Raw genomic sequence first — 21924 nt, forward strand, 5'->3', positions numbered from 1 at the left:
GAGAGTCAAAGCTCACTTTCCATTCATTTTGAAAATGAGGGCAGCTGGGTGGGAAGACACTCTCCAGGACTGCCAGTTGCCAGCTCCAGGTTTGGAGATTTGAGTTGGAGCCTTAGAGGGCAAGGTTTGGGGGGAAGGAGAGAGCTCAGAGTCCACCCTCCAAAGCACCTACTGTCTCCAAGGGAAATTTCTCATGTTTTGAGATCAGTTGTAATTCTGCGAGGTTTCCCTCCAGGCTTCACCTGGAGGTTAGCAGCCCTAGCTCCGACTTGAAGCTCTGCATTTGAACCCATAAGATTACGAGAGCAGCCAGAGATGCGTCTATTGAGTTTAGTGGATATTTCAATAGAAAACGAATTTGGAATTTTGATTAGATGCAGGACAACGGCTGCGAGAATAATTTATGCACAATATTGGAAATCGAATAAATTGCCAGCAGTCGATGATTGGCTAATAAAGATGTTGGAGATTGCGGAAATGGCAAAATTAACGGAACTGCTGAGGGATAAAACAATAAACGACAGCAAATTTTGTGAAGATCTGGAAACCTTTCATGGACTTTCTGTATATAAAAGAGAAGTCAGAACTAATGATGTGTGGATTTGAAAATTAGGGTTATACAGTTGGCAACAAATGATAGGCTGAAGCAAGCGGAAAAAATGCAGATATCTTCGCAGTAAAGTTGAAGTTTTATGTTTAGTTAAGATAAGGGTATTACGGATGAGTTATTAAGTAATTACGGATGAGTTATTAAGTAATAAGAAAAAAAATCTGTAAAATGTTTAAATGGTATGTCTCCCTCTATGTTCTTGGTTATATGTTTGTATGTTTTTGTCTCTCAGCGTGTACCTTTGCTTGTCGTTTGGTGTAATAAAATACGATTAAAAAAAAAAAGATTATGAGAGCAGCCGTGCTGGATTAGTCCCAGGTTCCATCTACTCGAGCATCCTGTTTTGTCACCCCTGGGAAGCCTACAGCAAGCGAGGCACAGAAGCCGTCTCCCATGGATCTGCCCCCCACTGGCTGAGATCGGCCTCGGAGGCCGTGCTCCACCAGTCCCAGCTTCCAGAGATGCAGTGAGAGTTGACCGGGGACTGTGCCGTTCTTCCCTGGGACTTCTCGGTCCAGAAAAAAGAGGGCAAAACATAATGGAGGGGCAAAGAAAGTGGAGAGGAGGTTTTTTTCTCCCTCTTCCGTAATATTGGAACTCGGGACAACCGTTACAGTTGACGGGCAATTCAGGACAAACAAAAGGAAATAACTTGTTACTTGACAAGTCATTAAATTGTGGAATTCACTGCCAGGAGAGCTAGCAGTGGCCACAAGCGTGGATAGCTTTGAAGAGGAGTTGATTCGTGGAGGAAAAGCGCATCAATGGCTACCAGCCATGGCGTCTGAAGTAGAGTTCCCAGGTCCCTCTCACCTCCTGTCAGGAGGGTAGGGATTCCTGGCACTCACCTCGAGCTGTCCATGAGGAAGTGACATCACCACGCCAGCCACGCGAGACCTCCCGTGCTCTGCAAATCAGCCCCAAACAAAGCACAGGAGCGCTCCTGCAGCCGGCGCGATGATGTCACATCTGGAAGTGACATCACCGTGCCTGTTGGGAGCATTCACACATTCCTGATGTACCTGCCAGTCAGGCAACCTCCAAGAGCTTGCTACCTTGATGAGGTGAGCTTGATGAAGGGGCAAATCCCCAGGAGTTGGGAACGTTAGTCTGAAGGGAGCCTCTGTGAACAGAGGCAGCAAACTTCTGAAACCCAGTTTCAGGGGAAAGCCTCGGCCTCTATGCTTTATTTGCTTGGCCCTCCAGAGTAAGTGGTTGGCCACTGTGCAAAAGAGGAAGCTGGACTGGACGGACTGCTGCTCTGATCATAAGCAAAAGCTCAGCCCTTTTTCTTGCTAGCTTGAAATACAAAGCAGTTTAGTTGCTTAGTCTCGAGAGAGCAGAAAACAGCTTAAGACGGTAAGATAGCAGAAGCTGGTAAACAAAGGTAGTTGAAACCAGCTAGATAAGGAAGAAGAGAAAGTTTCACCTAGAGATGAGAGAAGAGGGTGGGCTTTCTCTCAGAATAGAGGCTTTATAAGGTATAAAAGATCTCCCCCCACCCTCCATGCCTTTCTCAGGTGGGCTCAGAATGTTTTTACTCGCTTGAAGCTCTGTCCCCTTATTTCATGAAATAAAAGCTTTTCCTCTTCAAGCTTCTCCAATCTTGGTGTAATTATTGGGCAAAGCACTAAGTCATAACATACGACATTTTTGAAACATGATCAGGTGATTGCTGTGAATCAGCTAGACTTCACGGGTTCGAGAAGATGTGGATTTCCGTTGCATCATTTTAGCGTATTTTCTGTCGTTGTTTATCTTTTCAAGAAACACCACCGCTGTTTAGGATCTCTGCCTCCTCTGTAGTTTGATACGCAAGTAGGCTGAGGAGACCTGTATGTGAACTTGGGCCAGTTCTTACCTCTCGGCCGCGCCTCCCTCACAGGGTTGTTTTTTGGAGCGATAGCATCGTGTGTGCCTGAGCTCTTTGGAGGAAGGTCCAGATACAAATCAAATACCTATGTTAGTCCTGAAGACCACCTCTCTGATTAGCGAGCATGCTGGTTCTGTATCCTGAATAAATCTGTAAACAGTGTCATAGTCTGGATATTTGCAGTACATATCAAAGGCACAGAGGTTTTAAAAAAAGAAACATAACCGTTTTTAAAATCAATATATTGTTTTTCTGCAGTTTAATCTTGAACGTAGTTACAAGTGAGGTGTCCCCCCACCCCAACTTCTACTGGCCCCAAACTTTCCCCCCAAGCTCTGGAACAGCCATTGTTCTCTGATGTGATGTTTAGGGACAGAAGTGGTTTTTAAAAATGTTTTTGCAGTGATCACCGACATCTGCCCAGAGCATCTCGGGTGACCCATCTTGGCTGCATTCCTTGCCCAGCAGCGTCATTTCCATCTTCTTCCTCATCTCTTCTAGCTAGTAAAAATCTGTGACTCTAAAAATGATCTCCTGAGTTGGTGATCTTTCATTGCTCCTGTTAGAAGACCCCTCTGATTGCGCCATACCTGTCAACCTACTCCCTCTCCTTCCCTCCATGTCACGTTCTGATCCCTACAACCAGCACAGCTCCCCCCACCATCATTTCATGTTGTCTCTCCTCAACAGACCTGGGAAAAATGTCCTGCCCCTTTAACAGCATAATATTTATGAAGGGACTAATAACAAAGCTCGTTGTGTGGAAAAAATACAACGGGCTCTAGAAAGGGCAGGGCAAGCGTGCCAGGCATTGCCACCTCTGCCGCGCCTCGATCTGGTTGGGGGGGCAGGGCGTCTGGACCTGGCATTGCCCCTCCCCAGTGCCCAGATGGGGGGGCAGGTGCCCTGGTGTGCTCCTCCTGTACCCAGCAGCCACCCATTTCGGCCCCATTGGGGCCGGATCAGGACGCTGGAGGTGGGGAGCTCTGCCAGAGAGTGACCCACCTTTTATCCCTGCTAGGGTCATGCTAGCGCACCTGCACTAAGAGGTGAGTCGTCTGCAACACAGGATAAGAGGTGAGTCGTCTGCAACACGGCTCGCCTCTTATAGATGTTACTTATTTCTATGCCCTGCAAAGTTTCAGCTACCCAGTTTTACACACTAAGCCTCTGTTCAAGGAACAGGACATGTTTCTCCAGGCCAGCTGGCAACCCTGCTCTCGCCTCTTGAAGACCCCCTTTCCCATCATGCCCAATTTGGCCTTCCTTTCCCAGTTTGGCCACTTCCCTTTGCCCACTGTCTCATTTATTGCTCCCCTTCCAGTTAGATTGCAGCTCCTCTGGATAAAAACAAGGTCACTGCTCCGTGTAGCGCTGAGCACACTACACATCAATATTTAGTACTAATAGCAAAAAGAGAAGAAAAGAAAGAATTCCCAGCCAGCTGTGAACTTAAAACCTATAGATTCAAAAGGCTACATTCACCCGACATTGCCCTGGGGGCTACCTTCTTGCCTAAAACATTTGCTACGGCCCCTAACTTTTTCTCTCCTGCTTTTCCTGCCAATCTAGTTAAGCTTCTGCCCTGTTTCTTTCCTCAATCTTCCACATCAAAAGTTCCTTCCTGGATCAGAGAGAGGAGCCGTCTAGGTCTGGTTCAAAAGGCATCCACTAGACTTGCCAGCCTCCAGGTCAGGCCTGGAGTTCTCTCGGAATTGCAACTGATCTTCCTTTTTGGAGGGCGGACTTTTATGGCATCATGTCCCCCGCTGAGCTCCCTCCCCTCTCTAAACTCCACCTTTCCCAAGCACTGCCCTCAAATCTCCAGGAATTTCCCAAGCCAGAATTGGCAACCCTAGCAACCACCTTTTCCTGACTATCGGGATACTACGATACTATATATGATACTATACTGCTTGTATACATGGAGGTCCCTTTAATTATAATTGTCAATAGACATTGCAAGTGATTTTCTCTAGTCTGGAATAAATCCATTTTATGCCCGTGGCCCACCCTGCACGTTCTGGTGCTGGATCCCATGAATTACCTATGTGCCATACGTAGAAGCATGCTTTGTGGGGGGTTTTGCCAGCCAGCTTCATTGGAGGACTTGATATGATGACGCATCACTTGACTTCCTCTGCTTTGTTTGTAACGTTATAAACCTCAGACATGTTGCCCCTTAGCCTTTTTTTGCCCTAAATTTAAACCCCCTAGCTGTTTTCCTCCTAGTGAAGCGCCGAACCAGTTTGAAATCAGTTTAACTTAACTAGGGTTGCCAACCTCCGAGCGGTAGCTGGAGTTCTCCTGAAATTACAACTGATCTCCAGACTATAGAGATCAGTTCCCCTGGGAAAAACTGGCAGTTTTGGAAGGTGGATTCTACGGTATTATACCACGTTGAGGTCCCTCCCCTCCCCAAACTCTGCCCTCTCCAGACTCCAACCCTCAAATCTCCAGGAATCTCCCAGTCTGGAGCTGGCGACTCTACAATGTGGCTGGGAAGTCCAGGTTTGTTAATGAACGTTCTACAGGAAGAAATCTTGGGATCATTTTCAGTCCCAAGTCATCCTTGAACGGGATACATGACCATTACACCAGTTTGAAAAGCATGCGCCTGATTTGCACACATAGCCTCTGTGCAAAAGTCGTCTGGTGTCACCTGAGCACACTGGATCCTGGTGTAACGCACCCTTGCCTCTACAACTAACTACTAATGTTTTCTCACACCTACTCTACCTTCTCAACCTGTATATTTATAAAAGAAACAGATACTTGTTAAGGCTCCCGAATGCTTTTTTTCCTCCAAAAGATACTGGGCTGGCCAAAGATCCCCTGAACTCAGAGAGCGGGGCACCATACCCAGCCTTTTCACCCTTTCCTAGCTTCACTGCCCACTTCTTCATCCGTGTGTGTTCAACAGGACTTCCAGCCAGCAAGGGCAAGAGGTGATGAACCGGCGGGAGTAGCTCGGGCCCCAACCTTTGGTGAAGCTGATCCGGACAGTGTGGGTATCGCATGGCCCGTCGCTCAGGTCTTGCCACCCCGCCAGGCTGTTCGCACGCTCGTAGTCAAAGGCCTTGATGGAGTAACCTGGAAGAATCTTGTGAACCGCCAGACCAGGGCTGCCAGGCGGACTCAGGGTGGGAGAGCTGATAAACACGGGGTGGTCACTGCGGTTGTAGGCCCAGACGTTGCCCGCTTCCCGGCTGAGCACCAGGCCTAGCCCAATCTTGCGCTGAGCACGCTGGACAGCTTGGCTGCGGTTTCTGGATGCCAGCTGAGCCACACAGAAACCATTTCCGGCTGGAAGCTCTGAGAAGATGTTAACAAAGTCTTCGTGCACAGGATAGAGCCTTCCCACCCGCAGCCGGTACTCCCAGTAGGCCAGCTTGCACCAGTATGCATCTTTAAGGGAGTGCTGGGAGAGGCTGGTGTCTGTGGAACGAGAATCAAGGAGCATGTGCATCAAGGTGCGCCCTCTCCCCAGCATACAGGTTCCCAAAGTCTCCCCCCCCCCCGCCCGCCCGCTCCAACAAAACAAACCAGGCCTTTGGTGGTAGAAAGAGCCATCAAGCTGCAGCCGATTTATGTTGACCTTTCATAGGGTTTTCAAGCCAAGAGACGTGCAGAGGTGTTTTGCCATTTCTTGCTTCTGCACAGCAGCCCTGGGCTTCGATGGTGGTCTCCCATCCAAGAACTAACCTGGGCCGACCCAGCTTAGCTTCCGAGATCTGACAAAATCAGACTTGCCTAGAACATCCTGGCCAGAGCAATGTGTTTTTTACCCCTTCAAAATGACCCCTTCACAATTTCAAGCCTCATATACAAAACTGGGGGTGGAGAGTGCCCTCAAGTCATAGCTGACTTATGACAACCCCTGGTGGGGTTTTCAAGGCAAGAGGCTAACAGAGGTGGTTTGCCATTGCCTGACTGCAACCCTTGTCTTTGTTGGAGGTCTCCCATCCAATTACTAACCAAGGCCGACCCTGCTTAGCTTCTGAGATCTGTCGAGAGCAGGCTCACCTGGGGCTATCCAGATCAGGGCCATATACAGAATTAGGGTCTGTTTTTTTAGCCCTTGCTCTTTCAGGCCATATTAACTAGTGAGTAAGGAACTTGTAACGATCGTGAGTAATGGACCAGCATGTCAACTCCAGGTTTGGAAATTCCTGAAGATTTCAGGGTGTTGCTTGGGGAAGGTGGAGTTTGGGAAACGTAAGGGAGGGAGGTCAGTGGGATGTGATGCCATAGAGTCCACTGTCCACAGAGTCTACCCCAGGGCTTTTTTTCAGCTGGAACGCGGTGGAACGGAGTTCCGGAACCTCTTGAAAATGGTCACATGGCTGGTGGCCCCGCCCCCTGATCTCCAGACAGAGGGGAGTTGAGATTGCCCTCCGTGCTGCTGAGCGGCACGGAGGGCAATCTCAACTCCCCTCTGTCTGGAGATCAGGGGGCGGGGCCACCAGCCATGTGACCATTTTCTCCAAGGGCAACCCACTGAGTTCCACCGCCTCTTTCCCCAGAAAAAAAGCCCTGCTCTAGGGGAGTTGATTTCTCTAATCTGGCGAATTCTGGGCCCCGCCTGAAGGTTGAAACGAAAACATCTGCCGTGAACAGCTGTACACAGCAGACATTTTTGTTTCAGCCTGGAGGCTGGGAACCTTAACAGGGAAATATTATTCTCGTTGCTAACATATACTATAATTTTTATTATTTTATATTTTGGTGCAAGCATAAACAGGTCTACTTAGAAGTAAGACCCACTTTGTCCAATGGGGCTTACTCCCAGGAGAGTGCTGGTAGGACTGCAGCCTTAATAATGGTAGTATCTGTATTAATAATGAAGAAACTAACCGTGCCCTCGTTTGAAATATTGATAGATATTGGTGTTGGAAAGTGCTGTCAAGGTACAGCCAATTTATGATAACCCCACGTGTCTTTCAAAGCAAGAGATGCACAGAGGTGGTTTGCCGTTGCTTGCCTTTGCATAGTGACCCTGGACTTTCTTGGTGGCTTCCCATCCACCCTGATCCTGTTTAGCTTCTTATAGCTGAGGAAATTGGGCTAGTCTGGTCCGGGCATAATATTAGTAATAACAAACGTTAATAATTTTTGAAGTTGAGTGGCACCTTAAGAGACCAACAAGATTTTCGAGGTGGAAGCTTTCGAGAGTCATAGTTCCCTTATTTCTTAAATAGTAAAGAGTCCAGTAGCACCTTTAAGATTAACCCACTTTGTGCCAACTATTGAAGACTGGATTTACAAATTGGCGGAAATGGACAAAATGACAAGAAAATTGAGAAACCTTGACCCAGGACAGTTCAACACAGACTGGGAGAAGCTGAAACAATATTTGGTGAAGAAATGGGAGGTGGGAGGAGAACTGTGGCAGTTTGAGAACTATTGAAATACAATAAAACGCAGAGGGGGGTGACTTTACCGGGGGGGCGAAGAGGTAAATGAAAATTTCTAAGCAGTTATGTCATTAGATTATATGTAGAATAATATATAGAATATTGATAGAAAATAACTAACTATAAGGGTTAATCTTAAGGTCTGACTAATTAATATTATTTTTGGTAAAATTTGTATAATGTACCAAACTGAATAAGTTTATCTGAAGATATATATGAGTCAAATTGATTGATATTATATGATGATAGTTATATAGATTTATAACTGAAGGGGAACAAAAACAGTAATGTAATTAAATATAACTAAAGCAGAAAGAAGAAGATATGTAGAATGAGTAACACATAGAACATAAGTTAAATTGGTTGACTTATATGAATGTATGGTTTATATGGTTTATGATCTATAGAAATATTTGAAATTATGAAAAAGGGGATAAATTGTTTATCCAACATGGAAAAAGGGACTCAAAGTTAGGGTGCAGAGTATCAAAAATAGTTAAAGAATTATTGCTTAGAATAAAGGGAGAATATATATTTGTTAGATAGAGGAATATAAAAGGAGTAAGGGAAAAGGGACAAAGGGTTGGAAAACTGTTGGAAGTCAACAAAAAGGGGGGAAAGGGAGGGGGTTAGAAATTGGGAAATGGGAGAATTGATTGTAATGTGAAAATAATTGATCCTAACCCAATAAAAAAATTTTCAAAAAAATAAAAATAAAAATAAGATTAACCCACTTTATTGTAGCAGAAGCTTTTGAGAGCCACAGCTCTCTTCTTCAGATGATGAAGAAAGCTGTGGTTCTCGAAAGCTTATGCTACAATAAAGTGGATTAGTCTTAAAGGTGCTCCCAGACTCTTTACTATTTTGCAACTATAGACTAACACGGCAAACCAGACCCTTCTTCTTACACTCTGAAAATCTTATTGGTCTCTTAAGGTGCCATAGGAATCAAACCCTGCAGTTCTACTGAAGACCAACATGGCTACCCATCTAAAACTAATAATTTTGTTTGTTATTGTTGCTATTAATAGCATGGATTATTTACTTACGATAGACTTTGGAACAAGATAGCTTGTAGAAATAAAAGGCAAGAAACCTGACTGCAGGATAACAACAACAACAACAAACAATATATATTTTTTAAAAAGTGAAACTGTGATATACAGTGCGATGAATACTCACTTGGTGACCTTGGGTCAGAGTCCAGTTTTCAGTGTGTCCTTCTAGAGGGTCTTTCCCCAGATTGCAGCCCACGTCTCTCGCTGCAGTGAAGTGATTGGGGCAGTGCCCAGGCACGTGGATTGTGGCAGAGAAGAGTTGCAAGGGAGAAGCAGCTTTGCTCTTACATAGAGAAGCGGGGCTGCAGTTGGAATCACTGAAAAGTGACAGGCAATTGTGCCTAACTCTCACAGACTCCATTGTCCTATAGTTCTATGTGAAAGGGGCGCATTGTGATTGTGCGGTCCTCTGAGTCGGGTCGCCAGCCTCCAAGTGGGCCCTGGAGATCTCCCAGAATTACAACTGGTCTCCAGGCTACAGGGATCAGTTCCCCTGGAGAAAATGGCTGCTTCGGAGGGCGGACTGTATAGCATCACGTTGCCAGCTCCAGGTTGGGAAATTGCTGGAGATTTTGGGGGGTGGAGCCTGGAGAGGGTGGGGTTTGGGGAGAGGAGGGCCTCAGCAGGGTATAAAGCCATAGATAGAGTCCACCCTTGAACGCAACCTTTTCCCATGAGAACTAATCACTGTTGTCGAGAGCTCAGTTGTGATTCCAGGAGAAGCCAAAATACGACCCACTGTTCTGTGAAAGCAATAATTTTCATGTTATATTGGGACACAAACTCTCAGTGTGCCCATGATGGGGAACTGTTATTTTACTAAGAGAACCAGTTTGGTGTAGTGGTTAAGAGTGACGGGACTGTAATCTGGAGAACCGGGTTTGATTCCCGACTCCTCCGCTTGAAGCCAGCTGGGTGACCTTGGGTCAGTCACTGGTCTCTCAGAGCTCTCTCAGCCCCACCCACCTCTCAGGGTGATTGTCATGAGGATAATAATGACATACTTTGTAAACCGCTGTGAGTGTGGCATTAAGTTGTCCTGAAGGGCGGTATATAAATCTAATTTTATTATTATTATGGCTGTGCCTGCGGAAGGCTCTACTGGTACCCAGGGCTTTTTTTCTGGGAAAAGAGGTAGTGGAACTCAGGACCGCACAATGACGTCACTTTGGGTCAGCTGGAACAAGGGGGGAGTTTTTTAAAGTTTAAATCACCCTCAGCGAAAATGGTCACATGGCTGGTGGCTGCGCGGAGGGCAATCTAAACTCTCTGTCTGGAGATCAGGGGGCGGGGACACCGGCCATGTGACCATTTTCAGGAGGTGCCGGAACTCCGTTCCACCGCGTTCCTGCTGAAAAAAAGCCCTGCTGGTACCTGATCTAGCTTCATCTCCCTCTTCTCTGTGACCTCTGAAAAGGCATTGCTGAAAACTGTGGGATCCCTGTTGCCATAAAGCTCTGTGTGTGTGTGCGCGCACGCGCATGCATGCGCACGCAGATCCCATGCACATTTCTGCCCCAATGGGGCCCTTCCTCCGCTGGGCTTCTTCCACCCAGCTTTCCTGTGGTGCAGTTCAGCCTAATCCCCTCTCCTCGCTAACCCCACATGCCTGGTGGTCACGCATGTAGCAAGGAGAAGGCAGGGAACGATCTGCCATCATAGGCACTTTTTGCCCACGTAGCCAGAGGATTCACAAGTTTAAAGGATGCTCAGGGTTCTCTCCACCCACTAGTCAGGCTGATTGGGAAATCCTTCATTCAAGCAAATACTCACTCATCGCATGTGGCCCTGAGCTCACAGAATGAAGGCCGAGAGGGCTCGGGGTCCTGCTGTTCTGGGCACATTCCTGTGCCAACCCTGTGGGCAATTTTCCATGTTGGGAAAAGTGTGGAACTTCAGTTCTGCGTGAAAGGATTTGGTTTTTTTGACCTCTTCTGAATTGGATCTTCCCAAGGGAACTCTGAATGAAGCCAGACCCCGTGGCGCAGACGCCAATAGAAGTGTGAGCGGAGCTGGCTGGGAGGGGTGTTGCTCTAATACGAAACGTCCTGGGACAAAGGAATCGGGAATTCCCACAAGAGTCCATGCCGTGCCGCAGTGCTGTGAGGCGGCACGTAGGCCTGGGAAGGCTCGCCGGGGCCATGTCGTCGGCTGCGCCGGAGGGAAAGCAGACCCAGGCGCCGACCCTGCTCAGATGTGGCAGTGTGGCCGGGCGCCAGCATCCAGCGCCGCTTTGTACGTCAAGGCACATTGTCTGCGACTCTGTGGGCTGCACTTCCTCCAGGCGGGCGAGAACCAGAAATAACCGGGGCAGCCGTTTGTTCTCTCCCCCTTATTCTCAGGAAGGCCTTCAGCTGCGCTCCTCCCAACTGTTTTTCCTCCTTTTGGGAGGGGGGGGTGTTGAGTCACAGGGCAACCCGGTGCTGATTCTGCAGTGGACACTCGCTATGTTTTGTTCTGAAGTTTGTCAGACTCCAGCAGTTTAGCCAGAGACTGCCAGCTCAGCTACGAGGGAAACAGATAAGGTTACCCACAGAGACTCTACCAAGGGGCCCTCCCAGGCAGCAAATCTGGGCTCCTGTTAAAGGGGGACAAGGCTTGAACCGCAGCGCACACCCCAATTTGTCTCAAATGAAAACACCCTGTTTAATAATACCAAGGTTTGCTGTGGGAGCCCCGCCTTCTGCGAAATTTGATATTGCAGAAGGTTGGCTGGGTACAGTGTGTGTATGTATTCATTCATGCTGAAAGCCTGGGCTGTCCAGGTCAGAGCATTTCTAGGCATGCACCTTAGTATTTCTGTACATACATTTCTAAAGATGTACCTGACCCGGATAGCCCAGGTAGCCTGATCTCGTCAGATATCATAAGCTAAGCAGGGTCGGCCTTGACTAGTAATTGGAAGGGAGGCCTCCAACAAAGACCAGGGTTGCAGAGGCAGGCAATGGCAAACCACCTCTGTTCGTCTCTTGCCATGTAAAGCCACTAGGGGCCGCCATAAGTCAGCTGTGCCTTGAGGGCTCTCTCCACTCCCTTGCATGTTAATTGCATGCTTTGAGAGGCATGTACCTTCGTGTCCAGGGCCATGCATTTAGAGGCATGTACACCAAAGACAAAATGAGCACATAAAGCTGCCTTGTACAGAATCTGACCTTCAGTACATCAAGTTCTGTATTGTCTACTCACACTGGCAGCAGCTTTCCAGGGTCTCAGGTGGAGCTCTTTCACACCACCCACCACCTGAACCTTATATCTGAAGATACCAGAGATGGAGTCGGGTATCTTCTACATGCCAAGCAGAGGCTCTTCCACCGAGCCATGGTCCCTCCCCCAAACACATGTAGACCAAATCAGATTATTGGTCCATCAGTCAGTACAGTAGAGTGAGTATAGTCTACTCAGACTTGCTGTGACTCTCCAGGGCAGAGGTCTTTTGTATCACCTACTAGCAACAAAGCCTGTTGCGGCAAAAAATACAGTGAGTTCTAGAAAGGGCTGGGGGGGCTGGGCTGGCCATTGCCCCATCCCCAGCACCCCAATCTGGGGTGGGGGGAGGAGGACAGGGCTGCATGCCTGCCTCCACACATCCCCTGCCCCTGTTCCCCACGATCACAGCTTTGGGGGAGGCAAGGCAGGCGACCGAGGCATGCCCACCTCCATGCACCCCCTACCCCCACCCCCCTTTCTAGGCTTGGCGGCAGCTCAGGGAGCTGTACATGCCCTCCAGTGCCCCCTGTGCTCCAATCAAGGCTTTGGAGGGGCAGGGCAGACTGCTGGGGCTTTCCAGCCTCCGGAAGCCCCGAGGAGGAGGCGGAGAGGCAAACCATGTTCCCCCAGCTGGCTTCTCATCCCTGTGTACTGCGCCTGCGCGGGGATAAGAGGTGAGTCGTCGTCGGGGATAAGAGATGAGTTGTCGTTGGGGATAAGAGATGCGTCGTCGGCAACACGGTTTGCCTTTTATGTTTAAGGATTACCTGATCTTTTTAACTGGAGTTGCCAGGGATTGAATCTGGGACCTTGTGCAGGCAAAACAAGTGCTTTACTACTGAGCCACAGCTTCTCCCCTCTGTTGCAGGGCGGCATTTCAGGGCTAAATGACATGTGCCAGTGGAGTTCAAGGACTGGAGCTCCAGACATGTAAACAGGATCTAAAAGCAGCCACAAGAGGGCAGGTCTGGATTTCAGCTAGGGAAGTTGTGTGTATTGGGGGTGGGGGTGGGGGATGCCTGACTTTCCTCCATGCACCATTTTCCTGGTTAGAAATGACCTAACGAGCAACTTTAAGCCTCAAGAGGTACCCATATGATGCCTGTAATTTTTTCCTGCTGATGCTTAAACTTGCCTGGAAGAGGGGATTTTCAGTTGGGGAAATGGCAAGGGAAGGGGGGGGAGACTTTACCCCTCTCTTCCCCAGCACCAGGGCTCTGATCTTTTCCCCACTCCCACATACACACAGCGGTTTCACCTCCGGAGACCCTGGGGGAGAGAATGACCACATGGATGAACAGCGTTTTAATTATCTTCATGCAAAGAGCCAACTGGGACATGACTGCCCCAACACACTGGAAGAGCTGGATAGAATGCCATGGAGCACAATCCGGTGGGAAGTTCTTCCCTCCAACGAGTGGAAGTTCAGCAGGAGCACATTTATTTAAATCAGCTTGGGTGGGAGAACTTCCCACTGCCTGAGACCAGCCAGACTGGAGAGTCTTGATGAACCTGAAGTCAGAAGTCCCCAAACAGAGCCAGAATGGTGGTGTCGTTCAGCTATGATCTGGAAGAGCTGGGTTTGAATCTCTGTTTTGCCATGAAGCTTACTTGGTCATTTTAGGCCAGTCACCCAGATTCTCTATACGCATTACTAAGTATCAAGGGACGCTCAAGTGAACCTCATTTCACGTGTCCCCCACCCCCAACTTTCCATGCACTCGCTTGCAGCCACACTTCAATTTGCTCCACGTGAATACATTCACACGCTTGATATCAGTTACACCTCAACTGCTAAAAGTATCCATTTCCCCCACATCTATTCATTGAAACGCAGATCTTGACACTTCCTCACACCTTAAAGAAATGCAAATTAGCAATTCAAAGGTGCCTACGGGACTTGTTCTCATAGCAAAAACAGAGCTGAATTGGCGCTTTGCCCTCCGGAATAGCTTGCAGATGCAGTCACACAAAGGGAGCTCCAGTGAAAACGGCATTCATGTGCAGTAAGCAAGAACAGCTTGCATGTGAATTGAGGACTACACATACAATCCTGCACTTGAGCATCTCTAGGTACTTAGTAAAGTATGGAGAGACTCTTTCTCTCTGCCTGACATGGTTGTTATGGGGATAAAGGATGCACCACCCTGAACTTCTTGGAGGAAAGCTAGGATAAAAATTTGCTTGATAGATAGATTCAGAGTGAGTCATGGAAAGGACCGTGGCTCAGTAGTAAAGCATCTGCTTAGTAAGCAGTAGGTCCAAAGTTCAATCCTTGGAATCTCTAGTTATGGCTTATGTCATAGGTGATACGGAAGACCTCAGTCTGAGACCCTGGAAAGCTCCAGCCAATCTAAGAGCCAAGCCACAAGTGACAAATGACACTTGAACGGCAAGTGAACAGACTCACGTGTAGCTTGGTCCTTAGTTGACGATACTGACCTTGATGGACCAATGGCTGGATTCAGTATAAGAAAACTTCATGTATCCGCTTTCCTCTGTCTTGAAAACAGGTTATGGAGGGATCTTAGGAATAGCCCCTCCGCCCTGCGAAGCACCCTCTAATCACCTGCATCCATCTCACCTTGCCAGACTTTACGCTTGTTGTCCAAGTTATTGGGGCACTTCGAGGGGATGGCAAAGGGGGAGGCCTTGCAGTACGGAGGTGGAGGAGTCTCTGTAAAGGAAAACAAGCAAGAGCTGTGAGTTCTCAGCCAGTGAGCGTTGTGGAAGAAGTGTGATGCAAGTTTACAGCACCTGGGTTTGCAAACACAGAGGCTCAGCCGTACCACTTCTAAGGAGCTACCACATAGGGTTGCCAACTCCAAGTTGGGAAATTCCCGGAGATGTTGGAGATGGATGTGGTTTGGGGAGGGGAGGGAGCTCAGCGGGGTATAACACCATAGAGTCCGCCCTCCAAAGCAGACTGTTTTTTCAAAGTAACCAATCTCTGTAGTCTGGGGATCAATGGCAACTCCAGGAGATCTCCAGGCTCCACCTGGAGGCTGGCAACCTTATCACACCAATAATGGAATGTCAGAGCTGGCCTCAACAAAATCCCCCTCCCCCCCACCCGCCATGTATAGTAAGTGAAATGGCAGGCTGTGATCTAAATCCCCAAGAGAGGATCTTTAGATTTTCCGGGCTGCCACAAAGACCGTCAGACGTGCAAGCTCTCACTCATTTTCCAGGAAGCAATGTCTGCCCCACTGGGGAAACCTTTGTGTACTGCAACAGTACATTTAGATCCCCCAATGGAGCGAACAGCAATTTCCCCCAGTTCTAGGAAAAGTGGAAGGAAGGCAATAGGAAAAGAGGAAGACCCAAAATGGGATGGCTTGACTCCATAAAGGAAGTCATGGCCTCCAGTTTGCAAGATCTGAGCAAGGCCATTAATGATAGGATGTTTTAGAGGTCATTCATTCATGTGGTCGCCAGAAGCGACTTGGTGGCACGTAACACGCACCCAGAACAAGGACAGTTTCTGGTTGGGAAAATGGCATGAGGAGAAGGCAGAAGGCCCTGCTCCTTGTGCGCTGTAGCCCCAGTCTGAATCAGCCCCTACATGTTCACATGGATCACGCGGACTGGCGAGGACCTAGGGATGGAAATCTAACCCGTAGCGAGTTTGGTAGTGTTCATGGTAAGGATTCCTGTGAATCCACTGCAGCAAAAATAAACAAGAATCTTGCGGCACCTTGAAGACTGACATTTGAATCCCAGCATACGATAACATTTAAAGACCAGTAAAACTGTTGTTGGTTTTCAAGGTGCCCCAAGAGCCCTGCTGAGCTTTAGCATTCTTGTGCGTACATGAGCTAGAGACCAGATGCTTTCAACCTCCCACTCAAACATTTAACATCGTGAAAGCCCCGGAAGGGTGTTGAGCCTCTAAGGATGATAAAGCGAGCAACTCACACTGACCAGATGTAACTGAAGAATCCCTAAAAGGTTCAAAATGGGCTGGCCAGGAGATTATAGGGTCTGTCCCTGATAAACAGGAACAACCGGGAGATTAAATACGAGAACTACAAAATGGCCTCATCCCGAGACTATCCAGAGCAGTATTGTCTAATTCTACTGGCAATAGATCTCTTTCCAGAATTCCTTTCACTGGAGATACTGGGGATTCAGACACACACATCAGCACTGTCTATATCCCATACAACATTAACATAAGAAGCTACTATAGCGGGTCAGACCCTTGGGATCACCAAGCTTAGTACTGTCTACTGACTGGCTATGCTTGTCCAAGATCTCCGGCAGAGAAGGTTCTTTCCCAACATCCACTATCTGAGATCCTTTGGGATTGAACGCAGGACCTTTTGCTTGTGAAGCAGAAGTTCCCAGCTGAGCCCTCCCAAACTAAGAACCCTGCTTGGGATCACTGATCCATGGAGCCAGCTATTGCAGGCACCAGTGGATCCTTTGACTTGGACATGCCAGGGGTTAGATCTGGGACCTTGTCCATGCCCCGCATGGCCTCTGATAAAGGGAGCTTGACTCTTGAAAGCTTATACCCTGGAAATCTTGTTGGTCCTTAAGGTGCTACGGGACTCAAATCTTGCTGTTCTCCTGTGGACTAACATAGCTATCCACCAAAAAGACATTCACGGAGGGTTAAACCCCTAATGTTGAAAATATCCGGTGAAACGAATCGCCACGCACTAAGGTCTGGCCAAAGCCAAACTTTGCCAGTGACCAGTCATCTCCCAGCTTCACTCACCGGGGGTGGTGAGCCGGCTGAGATGGTGCGGGTTGCAGCAGTGGACGGTGCCTTCACCCCCGGGGCTCCTGCAGCAGCTCAAGCGCTTGAGTTCGTGCGAGTGGCGCAAGTCTGGCCAGCGGTAGAGGCGGCACAGGAGCAGTGAGGCGGGTAGGCCTGGTTTGGACCCTCGCAGCTCCACCCAGACACACCCAGACTCGCCTGCTCCTCTGCTCTCTACTGCCCGCAGCAGCAGCTCCAATTCGGTGTCCTTTAGCTTCTTGAAGAGGGCATGAGCAGCCGGTTTCAGGGCCCCGTGGCTGTCGTCTGGGCCGGGTGTTGCGCAGCGAAGCCTCCAGAGCCGCTGTACTAAGCTAGCTCGCCGCGACCGGAACATGAGGCTGAAACAAGCAAAGAAATAAGAATGCAAATTGTTTGCCCGTGTTTATAGAGGGCATTCCAAGTACTACATATCATGGCATGATCTTTGAAAGGGCGAGTTTGGCAGCACTGTTGAGTTTGCCCCCAGTTCATTGAGCGGCTGATGTTTTTACAAAACTTTTCACTGTTCTTTTTTTTTTAATACAGTCAGTGTTAAACAATGCAGATGGCAAGTGCCATCCTAAAGCAGGCATTTCCTGTAATGTGTGAGACAAAGGGGAATGCCTTTTCTAAAAATGGCACTGGAAGAAGCAATCTCTCTTGTATTAAGAAGTTTAAAAACCTTCTTCTGGAATTAGAAGAGACATTCCCTCGTGTGTGAAAGAAGGGGAATGCCTTTTCTGGGATGCTATTAAAAGAAGTATCCCCACCAATGTATGATAGAAGAGGAGTGTCTCTTCTAGAATGGAAGAAGCATTCCCTCCAGGTAAATAGAGGCCCCTTATTGTCCTCTGCCCCCATTAGGTATCTATAGGCTCCACGCCATCCCAACAGGCTCTACCCTCTGATATGCCAGTCACTCCCTTACCTCCCAGGCACCTTACCTGCATCTCAGGGGATGGTAGGTATCCCTACGCACATCCAGGGAGATTTGCCTGGCAGTCCAATTCTAAATGTCCTAAAAGTCCTAGTCCTATATGGTTTTGGTCCAGTTTATCTTAGGGAATGCCTCTTCCTATATAAGCATCCACCGCCACCACAGGTACTTTGAAGCCCTCATAAGAGATCTGTCTCTAGGGTTGCCAGCTCCAGGTTGCAAGATTCCTGGAGATTTTGAGGGTGGAGCCTGGAGAGGGTGGGGTTTGAGGATGAGCAGGACCTCAGCAGGGTATAATGCCGTAGAGTTCACCCTCCAAAGCAGCCATTTTCTCCAGGGGAACTGATGTCTGTCAGCTGAAGATGAGTTGTGATTCCAGGAGATCTCCAGCTGCCACCTGGAGGCTGGTAATCCTACCCATCTCTGTTACCCACCTAGTTCAGAATTCTGATTCCCACAGCCAGACACTTCTAGGAAACTCCCAAGTAGAGCATGAAAGCAACAAGGGTATGCTGCCTCTGAATACGGAGGTTCCATAGCTATCACGACTAACAAGAACTGCCTTGTCGGCTCAAGCCAGAAGTCCTAGTTCAGCGTCCTGTTTCCAAGAGTGACCAGCCAGGTGTTTTGCAATAACATTAACATATTTCACCTCAGGCATAACTGGCCTGGTAAGGTTGCCAGCCTCCAGGTGGCGGCTGGAGATCTCCCGGAATTACAGCTGATCTCCAGGCAACAGATATCAGTTCCCCTGGAGAAAATGGCTGCCTTAGAAGGTGGACTCTGTGGCATTATACCTATCTGAGGTCCCTCCCCTCCACAAGCCCCGCCCTCTCCAGGCTCCACCCCCAAATCTCCAGGAATTTCCCAACCAGGAGCTGGCAACCCTAAGGCCTGGCCTAGTCCTAATCATACTCTAGGAAGGCTTTGGGCCTGGTTAGCTCTCCCCAGCAAGACAAGAGTTGCCAGGCAACGAAGTTATAGTCAGATACGCTCCTAAGAGCTACCTGTGCTTCATGTGGTCTAATGTCAGTCCTAGAATTGCTTATGTTCTGTCTCAGCATTTCTTCACCTCTGTATTGGATTCTTGCTCTCTTTGTAAACCTGTATTTATTTACCCTATGGCATTGTTTATGGAAATATCCTTATTATTAACTGTACTAATTTCACACTATGTAATCTACCTTAATAATAATAATAAATTAATAACCTACTGCAATTAATCAATCAATCAATTAATTGATTGATAAATAACTATCACTTATCAACATGAGGGCTCCATTTAGCTATCAAAGTTAACAGCCATCAATAACCTCCTCTTTGGATTTGTCTAACTCTCTTTCAAAGACGGTTAGAAGAGGAATGATTTATCTTCGTACATATATCGTTACAGCAACCCTTAGAGGTGACTGTCCTCATATCCTGTGGCATAAATCCATAATCATACATTGGGTGGGTGAAATCATATCACTTTTCTATTGTGTAACAACTGACAATCCATTTCGTTGGGTAATCCTGAGTCTTTTATGGAAAAAGGAGAATTTTTCTTCCCCAAGATTAGCTGAAACCTTCCTCCTCCGACTTTATTGTAGGGTAAGCTTTCGAGAACCACAGTTCTCTTTGTCAGAAGCATCTGAAGAAGAGAGCTGTGGTTCTCAAAAGCTTGTGCTACAATAAAGTTGGCTAGTCTTAAAGGTGCTACTGGACTCTTTACTATTTTGCGACTAACACGGCTAATCCCTCTAGATCTCTTCCTCCTCAAAACAGTAAAACACCATGAACTTGATAAATTGTCTTTCATTCGGACCCGCCCTGTGGATTTTTATGGCACTTTGCAGCTGATTTGCCATCGGCAGACATTTTAAATTGATATTGTTGTCTTTAAGATTGGTTCTGTGCACTGGGGAAGGTGCTGAAATTACCAAAACAGTTCCATAGGATCCAATCTGTTCCTTTAGTCTTGTTGTGTATATTATGCCATTAGCTGCTCTGGGGGATATGCAGAGTTGTTTTGGGGTGCGATATAAATCTTAAAAGGATTGGAATAAAGCCTAACCTACCTCTTGGGAGGATAAATGTGGGATAACAGTCCTCCCCTTCCTGCCATTCTGATAAAAGAGGGGAAGGATCTAAACACGCCAAATAAATAGAAGTGTAGTGAATATTTGCAAACACACCCGACCATGCTCTGCGCACAAAACCAGATCCAAAAACAAGTATGCGTAATATCTGCCCCAACTCCATCACAAGCTCGATGACATGCAAGCACACACTTTGTGCCAACTGCTGTATTCCAGAGGCACAAGTTGGGCTTTCACAAGTTCAGTTGCGCAACGAACAAATTCAGCCGCACAATTCTGGGTAGGCATATAGATTTGTTTGCCTTTGTAGTGAAACAGGATGACACTTGGTTGGTGCCAGCAGAAGGCAGATCTAGAGTTCGCCAGGGCCTTGGAACAACCCTGCATTTTAAAAAATATATACGTCTTAGTCTCGCTAGCAGGAGGAACCGCTGAAGCAATCTGAAAGTGTCAATTTTTAAAAATATAGAAAATGAGAGAGGCTTTCTACATCAGACACAAAACATGCAGCCCTAAGAAGAGTTACTCCAGTCTAAGCCCATTGAAATCAATGGGCTTAGACTGGAGTAACTCTAGGATTGCACTGACAGTCCACCTAGCCTAGCGTCCTTTTTCCCGCTAAGTCATGAAGGCAGTATCTCTCCCCTGCTATTGGTATTCAAAAGGTATACTGTCTTTAAACATGAGGGTTCTATTTAGCTATCAGCCCTGACAGTAAAATAGAAAAGAGTCCAGTAGCACCTTTAAGACCAACCAACTTTATTGTAGCAGAAGCTTTTGAAAATCACAGTTCTCTTCGTCAGATGCTACTACAGACTAACACAGCTAACTCCTCTGGATCTATGACCATGGAAAGTCCTAAGAGTGATGGCTAATCAGAGAAACCATGATGGAAGTAACCCTCTTTGCCTGATCTTAGATGTTATGAGTGCGGCAAGTGAGGGCCATTTGCTCATTCTTCTTTCCCCCCATACCTATGGGCAAAACTGGATTAGGAAAGCCGGCACCCACATATAAGAAAAACTGGACTCACCATTACACCAGCATATGGTTCTCATACAGTGAAGCACAAACAGGTGAGCCCACGGGCACATGCGAAAGAGCTCTCTTGTGCTAAAGGCCCCGACAAACATGGTTATACCTTCTGCATACAGGTATCCACACCCTTCTATTGGGTGAGCCACAATGGAACATCATGCAGAGCTGGACAAACCAGCAGGCACACAACGGTCAGTCCCACACGTACGCGCAAGTGAATCGCAAACCCTGGCATGTTGGGACGCAAAGGCACTTCCACGTGCATCCGTCACACACACTCCTCACAACAGAGCCACAGATAGGTAGCGGGTAAGGGGCCGCATGCAAAGCTAGAGATGAGGAATCACTCACTGTGGAAGGAACGGGTGGGCGAACACACCACTGGGTGCAGACCCGCCAGGAGACCAGGACGGCTCAGCTCACAGACTTCCTGACAGGGCTTTTTCTCACTGGCAGTTCCCTCCCCTCCCTTCCCCGGTCCAGCCTCTCTGTGTGGGAGTCAGTGGCTACAGGAGGAAAAGGGGGGGCTGGAAAAACCTTGGTCTGAAGTTCTGCAGGAGGGGACAACTGCGAACAGGCAGCTGGGCAGCAGGGGCAGTTGAGTGCCTGAGATGGAGGATCCAGCTCACCCCCATGGGACACGCACGGGAACCACCTTTCATTCCCGTGCAGCCTGTGCAAGAGGGATTTCTGGGGAACTGTATGCCTGGTTCCCTTACTGGCATGCCAAACCTTCTGCATCAGTTTACCTCTTTGTAAAACTGCCTCTGATAGTTGTGCGGGGGAGAGGGGAATTTACACGCCCAAGGTTATTAATTTGGGGTGGGTAGCTGCTGAAAGGCAAACATCCGAGATGATATGACGGAGCAGTTGCTCCTACTGGTGAATATTCACCAGGGAGGTAAGTCAGGGGTAAGCTCTCCTTCCTGAGTGCAGCTAAAACAAGGACTGTATTT

At 48.0% G+C, this 21924-nt stretch overlaps 1 protein-coding gene across 3 annotated transcripts; it reads right to left on the reverse strand.

The window, feature by feature from the left end:
- Positions 1-2721: 2721 nt before the first annotated feature.
- Positions 2722-21385, reverse strand: LOC129339905 (mothers against decapentaplegic homolog 6-like). 3 transcript variants are annotated; one of them, XM_054994483.1, is made up of 4 exons: positions 21320-21385; positions 16892-17271; positions 14750-14842; positions 2722-5921 (listed from the first exon to the last, which is right to left on the reverse strand). In XM_054994483.1, the coding sequence occupies exons 2-4, from the start codon at positions 17265-17267 to the stop codon at positions 5386-5388; spliced, it is 1005 nt and encodes a 334-aa protein (XP_054850458.1). In that variant the 5' UTR covers positions 17268-17271; positions 21320-21385; the 3' UTR covers positions 2722-5385. The 3 variants fall into 3 exon arrangements, with proteins under 3 accessions (XP_054850458.1, XP_054850463.1, XP_054850453.1); XM_054994488.1 differs by lacking the exon at positions 21320-21385 and adding an exon at positions 20964-21053; XM_054994478.1 differs by lacking the exon at positions 21320-21385 and adding an exon at positions 19910-19965.
- Positions 21386-21924: the final 539 nt, after the last annotated feature.

Source organism: Eublepharis macularius, chromosome 1 (assembly GCF_028583425.1).
Source record: "Eublepharis macularius isolate TG4126 chromosome 1, MPM_Emac_v1.0, whole genome shotgun sequence".
Taxonomy (NCBI): domain Eukaryota; kingdom Metazoa; phylum Chordata; class Lepidosauria; order Squamata; family Eublepharidae; genus Eublepharis; species Eublepharis macularius.